The sequence below is a fragment of the Gadus morhua genome, chromosome 11 (genome assembly GCF_902167405.1).
Source record: "Gadus morhua chromosome 11, gadMor3.0, whole genome shotgun sequence".
Classification (NCBI taxonomy): Eukaryota; Metazoa; Chordata; class Actinopteri; order Gadiformes; family Gadidae; genus Gadus; species Gadus morhua.
In genome coordinates, this window is record NC_044058.1 from 13,248,073 (window position 1) to 13,255,623 (window position 7,551).

Below are 7,551 nucleotides of genomic sequence, written 5' to 3' on the forward strand. Positions count from 1 at the left end.
ACATTCGTTGATAATAATATGTTGTCTAGATGTTTTCTCCTCTTTTAGAGACTGAGTGTTGCCATGCAAGTATATTATACACAGATGTTATTCTATCTGATAAATGAATCCATTCAATTGGGCATATTCAACATGTTTCAACTGGGAAATATACAATTATTCGGATGTTCCTTGAATGTGTAGATATTTCCCTGTCAATATCCATCCTTTGATATCCTGTCAAAACGAACGGGAATACAGGATAAGTGAATCATGGCAAGCCCGCTTTTAATCTGACCTGCACCTGTGAGCCTAGACACTATTTGTTTTCCCTGTCACTTTATGTCAGTTGCATCCACTTAATTCCCTTCCACTTGACGAGAGGGGAAAACCAGACAGGACAATAGATGACATAATGCTACCCGGGATCACTGGAGGTGAACACATTACATCTCGCGGTGCGGGGGTCTGTCCTGGAATGGTCTGAGGTGCGTGATGCCTTGTCCTGTTTCATTGCGATGACTCTGCTGACGAGGGAGGGGAGACCAAAATAGAACAAATCAAGGGGGTGGGGGGTAGAGAAGGGGAGTATGTTTACTGAGGAGTAATGGGCACCGAGAGGATGGGACGCTCTAATTAAAAACAAACACACCTACAGCATAGCAGGCACAGAGAGCAGCAAACAGTGGCGAGTCCAGTTATTTTTGCTCATCCTTTGATGTGTCTATTCATTGACTGATCACTGCATGGAGTGTGTGTGTGTGTGTGGGGAGGGGGGGGGGGGGCACACAGCTGTGCTTATGGAGGAGGTGAGCTGCGCCTCCGCCCCAGCTCTGTGTAAGAATGTGTGGAGGGATCTGTTATCATTCCACCGCGTAGTAATCTGTTGACCGCTCATTTCAAGCATTCCACACATCTTTATCTAAGCACTATCTGTAGCTTCCCGCTGTGAGATATGTGAGCCTATTTTTAGGTTGCTGGAGTTTGAAGATTAACTCAACTTATAAAATGCTGACACATTGAAGGCAATTGATACTGCATCAGACTCAAAACAGTGTGAGAAAAGTATGTGTATAACTACAAAGTGATTCCTAACAAAACCACTTTGTATTTCCACATAACCCCATTCATTACGAACGGGCCGAGGTTATCATGGTCTAGCTTTTTCCATTTCCATTTCTATTTTTATGTTGCTCAGACTTTTTTTTTTCAGCCTAGTTTTCAATGTTTATTAAGCAGGTATGCTAGTTAACTCAATTCTTAGAGTGTCACTTTTAGTAATTTTTCTCATAAAATGTTGAATTTGTCAGGGGCGAGATTTAAAAGTATTGTTTAATAAAATTCCCCAAAAAGTTATAAGATATACACCTTTTTCATTTGAAAACGACCAAAACTAAAACCTTTTTCTCCTTTATCTGTTTTTTAAACACGCATAACTGTTTCAGTTTGGTAGCATTTTTTTGCGTAAAGCCTGGTTTTTAACAACATTTGTTTACAATAACAATCTTGGTACAGACCGCCACAGCACAGCATATGGGGTAAAAAGCCAAATGACCAAACCAGCCTAGGCAGGATCATTTCCTTTGTATTCAGTCTATCTGTCTGGTTCTACCGATACAGGTCCCTACCCACCACAGCACCCAGGGTGATTATTACCCTAACAGTAGTCAAGGCAACTATTTGACCATGAGAGAGGCAACAGATGAAGGTGTGGGTAATTGCTGTGTGGGCGAGGCATGACGATGGGAGCTGGACGGAGCAACGACATGACAACAGAGATCCTGATTCTTTGTTGTGTGAGGCTACATAACTTGAGTTGTGTACAATGTGTGAGCCATGGGCCCCACCTCCTCTGTGACATCACGGCAGGGAGAGGAGGGAGAGGAGGGATGCATAAGTCGCTGGCCTCGGCCACCTGCAGCCACTAACAGATCAGTCGATAAACAGCCCTAGTACCCTGCAAAGCTTCCAGAAGAACTCTACAGAGATGTCTCCTCGCACCGCTATTCTGCTCCTCTCCTTTTGCTCTTCTCTGCAGGACGGTGAGTCTACCCGCCTTTACTCTCCATGGAACAAATGAAAATAGTAACTTGATCAGAGAATACATTAGGGTCTGCATTACACTTTTATAATTGATCTTTTAAAGTGTTTATACTGTCTGTTTTGTTTGCCCTTTGCGTTTGTTCTGTTTGTATTGTCTTGTCCTTACTTCAGCATTTAGTTTAGCATGTACCTCAGTGTCTATTTCGTTTGCATTAGTACTTTTTATTTGTATTATATTGTACTGTGTTGTATTTTTATCCTATATTTGTATCCTGTGTTTTTCCACTGCTTCTGGCCTGTTGCAACAAACACATTTCTCCTTTTGGGGATCAATAAAGTTGTATCTATCTATCTATTAGAGTGATACTAGTCGTCTGTGTTTGCTTTGTTAATTGTACTAAAGGGGAGGTTATTCAAGGGAAAAAACATATGTTGCCTCCTTTGCTGAGTTACAGTCCACCAGCACAAAAAACGCGCTCTGATATAGTATTGCATAGTGCTGCATTCCTTACTCTGTATCTGACCCCATGTTCCTTCAAAATGAATTCTCTATCTGTTTTTAGGGTGAGCCTTTATGACTTTATAATTGTAGAAATCATATTAACAAATGAGATCAGTGGAGGATAATGTTTTACTGTGGAAAGTTCGTTGTGTGTTAATTTTGTTGTACTTCACGTTACAATGACAATAAAGATATTCTATTCTATTCTTCTATTCTAAGTTGGGTGGTAAATATTTGTGGTCCTCCAGGTCTGAGTTTCCCGTCCACAAGGCGACCCGGAGAACCAGGTGGGGAGGTGATCTCCCACCACAGAACCAGACGCTGCTCCTGCAACAGCCGGCAGGACTCTGAGTGCCACTACTTCTGTCACCTGGACATCATCTGGATCAATACACAGAGGTGGGCGCACCCACATACACACACATACATCAGGCCTGGGCACACGCACACAAACACACACTAGCATGGTGGCTACATACACACACGCATACTCACGCACACATGGGCACAAACAAACGCATACACACATACACACACACACACACACACACACACACACACACACACACACACACACACACACACACACACACACACACACACACACACACAAACAATCCAACCCATCCAGCCACACCCAATAAAGTAGATAATGTTTCATTGCCTGATATAAAATGTTCATGGTAATCTGAAAAAAATGTTAGCAAGCGTTTTTCGAGCACTAAAAACCTTTTCAGTGTTTTGAGGACAACAACAACAACGTCGGTTCAACTGTCATTGCAGTCATAAGAAGACATCATTACATTTTTATTATTTTGAATTCCTTATTTTTATTCATCATGGTTACTTATTCATCCAACCGAGAAAGTTGTGTTGAAGGACTTACGGCCAGGCGTGTGATGGACCATCTCTTTTGTCCTTGGTAGCAAAACGACTCTTTATGGCCTGGGAAGCAGCGTGGCCCGCCGCCGGAGAGCCGCGGGTCGCTGCTTCTGTGCCAGTCCAACTGATCGCACCTGCTCCCGCTTCTGTGTTCAAAGGTGATGTAGAATGTCTTCGTTCTCTCTGATGATAATATTAGCTCTCATATGTTGTGATTGCGGACAATGCGTAAACTCAGTGAGTTCCTCCAGGGTGGTCATCCAACATAATGCAGGATAATCCTATCCTCATGCCCTAAATGAACACAGCTGGTGAACACCGCCCGGTGCGGAGTGTGTAGGAGTTCGGAGTAGGAAGGCAGGGGCGGGATTAGCGATGAGGCAGAAACAAATAACATGATGTGACAGATACGCTCACACAAGGCCGGTGTGGTGTGTTTGAACATGAAAGTGTTATTGGGTTAATGTGTTAGGTTAAGTTACTTTACTTAAGTTAACTTTAAGTAAGTTAGTTGATGATAGAGCCATGTTGAATATGTACAGAGAACCGAAGATAGCTTTTTTTTATTCAATATAGGTTTATCTCATCTATGATTTTTATAAATCACATCAAAGTATAATGTGATTGACAGAACATCCCAAACACTGGCATTAATCATTATATATTTATTGTCATTTAGAAATATTTAATATCATTAGGCCTAAATGTTTGCATCTTCATCATCAGCTTGGCCAGAACATCCCAAACACTGGCATTAATCAATATATATTCATTGTCATTTCGAAATATTTAATATCATTAGGCCTAAATGTTTGCATCTTCATCATCAGCTTGGCCAGAACATCCCAAACACTGGCATTAATCAATATATATTCATTGTCATTTCGAAATATTTAATATCATTAGGCCTAAATGTTTGCATCTTCATCATCAGCTTGGCCAACTGAACTCCGGAAAGTGCCATGAAGAGACCCCCAGCCCACCTGCTCAATGTCCCCAGGTGAGAGAGGATGTATAACAACACCATATTTACCTTCTGGAGGCTTTTCAGCCCTTCACATCTCACCCTCGTATCTTATATTTCCCCTGCAGAGGTCTGGCTGATGGATCTCAAAATAAAGCTGTCCATCTAGACACGAAGAACGCCTTTCATGCCTCTGAGACGAATGTGGGCCAAAATAAATATAGATTTAATAGCGAGATAGAGACAGAGAAATAGAAGGAGAGAGAGGAGAGAAAGAGAGGCACCTGAACAAATGGTTCTACTTTCACACGAAGAGGTAAACAAAGGGCTGCGGAAACGCGTGTCGCACGATAGAGGGCCGTCGCGCCTCGTCTGTTAGTCCACGGTCGAGATAGTGGAAAACAGACCGATCATCGAAACACGCAGACACGGAGAAGATGTTGCGGCACTGGCTGAAGAAAGGCAAATAAAGAACTGGTTCTCTCTGCAGTGGTTGATGAAGCAAGAGATGAAGAGTTTAGGCCATCACTGACCAGTGAGTGGTGGTTGCACCTTAACGGACCACCCGCCTAACAGCTCGAAGGACAGTCACAGTTTTATGCCGAGCGAGACCTGAAGATAATTGTGGTTTTACGCATTTTGAGATATGATGTACTGATCTATTAGTTTAGCAAAATACTGTTTATTTCTAATGAAACATTTTAATAACGTAAAAATACTGAAAGTCAGTGTTTCTATTTAAAAAAGAGTAAGAGATTTAGGCCTATGTGTACATGTGAATTTGTGATGTGTGTGTTTTAGAGACAATGAATGTTATTGTTGGCAAGGGTTAGAATGTAAGAATAAACTATGGCTGACATCTTATCTCCATTAGGCTACAGTCTGAATGTTTTTTTGTTGTGATAAAAATCCCACATATTGAAATGCGTTGGCGATAGGCCTACTAATCAGAAGATATTGGATTTAACCCCAAAAAAAAATAAAAAATCAGTTAAAACAATATCTAAACTTTTGATAATTAAATCACTTCAACTTTTAATGTTTAATGTTTTGTGATGATGCTCTTAAAGAAATACGGCGGATGTTATCACATGAACGCGCATATAAATGTCGTGTGACCGTTATTGGGCTGGCTTCAGGGAGTGACTGTGGTTTCAGGTGGAGTGGAGGGTGTGCCATGGATGAGCCCTGTACTTTGATTTGTGCTGGCCATGTGGAAGATTTGCTGCTGACATGCTCGTGCGTGTACGCTACGCACCCGTTTTCTGTTCCACATTTTTCACCCAAAGCAAACACTTCACTGAGTTCAAACGGAGGCTTCTGGTAGATGTATTTTCTGGGGATTCAGGGCCTGAAGTGAACGATAAATTCAATTTTTAAAGTAAGTGTGATTGAAAATGATGGTGTGGTTCTATTGAAACAATGTCAACTTTTTGAAGCCTTCCATCGTTGAAAGGAGAGACCGCGAGATCTTTTCAAGATATTTTCCAACAACCGCGCCTTCCCTTATCACGTGTTGATATTCATCGATGACAACAAACACTCCCTAAAGGGCCATCAGCCAAACGCCCTAACACACTTTTAAATTATTTTACGGCCATGTATTAAATGAGGCCATATATTCTTGCCATAAGATATGAAGGAAGCTGATAGGCGAAGGCGATAGTGTTCGTGTGTATCGGTGGCCTACATCCAATTTATTTAGTGATGTAGGCCTATGCATATTGTCTGCTAGACACCCTGCACAACCTCATTAACCAAAATGGGCAACAACACAAACCCCTTTTAATTATATTTGAAGGAATGTTGGAAAATCGTGATTGAATAGCATGATATTATACATTAAATGGTTTATACAGCATTCCACCAGGCTAATACAAGCTGGAGATGTACCTGACGACCCTGTAACTGTTGGTTGCAATGTTTTAGCTGGTAGCAACTAAAAACAAACACTTGTTTTTTTTGTTGCTGTTTCCTATCAGAGCAATTTATGTTGGAAATAAATATTATGTATCCTTTGTACAGTTTACAATAACATAAATTAAATTCAAATAGATTCATAAGGTGACAGACATAAGTCAAATGTACGAAAACATACAGAGAATACCTTTTTGATGTAGACTTTAAGGAGCATGGAATAAGAAATAGTAGACTAAGGAACTTATGTTTTATATAGGCCTAATAAGATATAAGGGGCAACAGTATGATTAGGGACCTTGTTGACAGGGACAAGAGAGATGCTGATGTATCAATTTACACTTTTGTAAGTTTATTTTTATACATAATAGCATGCATTATTTAAGGTCAAATAATGTGCTGAGTATTGCATACACATTTTACGAACCATAATGTTGTGAAGGAGAAACATTTATTCTGCAAACCAAAGCATTAATATTAAAGTAGTTACTATTTATCTTGATAGTGTAGGTATGAAGGGATTCATCTTTGCATATGTATATTACTATGCAGGTGCCGGGTCAGGTGTGACATCTGGTTCCAGTTAGAGATGTTCCCTGCTGAACCCAATCCTTGTATGTATTTCACAAGCAGGTTCACAGTGTCCTGGGACATCTGTATCTCCCAGCGTAATGGTAATGTTCTCTCCACACATTTTTTCTCTCCATCCTACCCTTCATGTGTGTAACTGACTTCTCAACCGAAGCGTACATTGACAGGCCGGCCAGCGTAATATATGACCCAATGAAAAGAACACAATGAGTGAAAGTGATGAAGTAAATGAAGCTTCCTTATTTAATAATATGAAAAAAATATATAGCATGTGAAAAAATCATAATGTGTTGATTGGACTTCATAACAATCGTAATTCAGTTGTACGTATAGAATACATATATATAATCGCTTGTGATGATATTAGCTAAAGAGACATGGAGTAGTCCATCACTTGATGAACACAAACCATATTCAACTGCAATGTGATAGTTCCAGAGGTCAGATCCTGTACAGCTGTCCCCCATGCAACTTACATTCCTGCATAGCTCAGTGCCACTGCCCTGCTGGAGACAGAGATTGAGCTTTAAAACACAAACCAAGTCACAGTAGAAAAACATGAGCCAGTCATCACAACACAACACAACTCCCTCAACAGTGGGGGGCATCCAAGTGGAACATAGGCAAGCACATTGTGATATTGATAACATCTGAGTCAGACTTCCAAAGAACT

General features: G+C 40.7%; 1 protein-coding gene across 1 annotated transcript; it reads left to right on the forward strand.

Moving 5' to 3' along the window:
• Positions 1-1,676: 1,676 nt before the first annotated feature.
• Positions 1,677-5,362, forward strand: LOC115554383 (endothelin-2). Its single transcript, XM_030371090.1, has 5 exons — positions 1,677-2,021; positions 2,773-2,923; positions 3,451-3,564; positions 4,341-4,406; positions 4,499-5,362. The coding sequence occupies exons 1-4, from the start codon at positions 1,967-1,969 to the stop codon at positions 4,351-4,353; spliced, it is 333 nt and encodes a 110-aa protein (XP_030226950.1). The 5' UTR covers positions 1,677-1,966; the 3' UTR covers positions 4,354-4,406; positions 4,499-5,362.
• Positions 5,363-7,551: the final 2,189 nt, after the last annotated feature.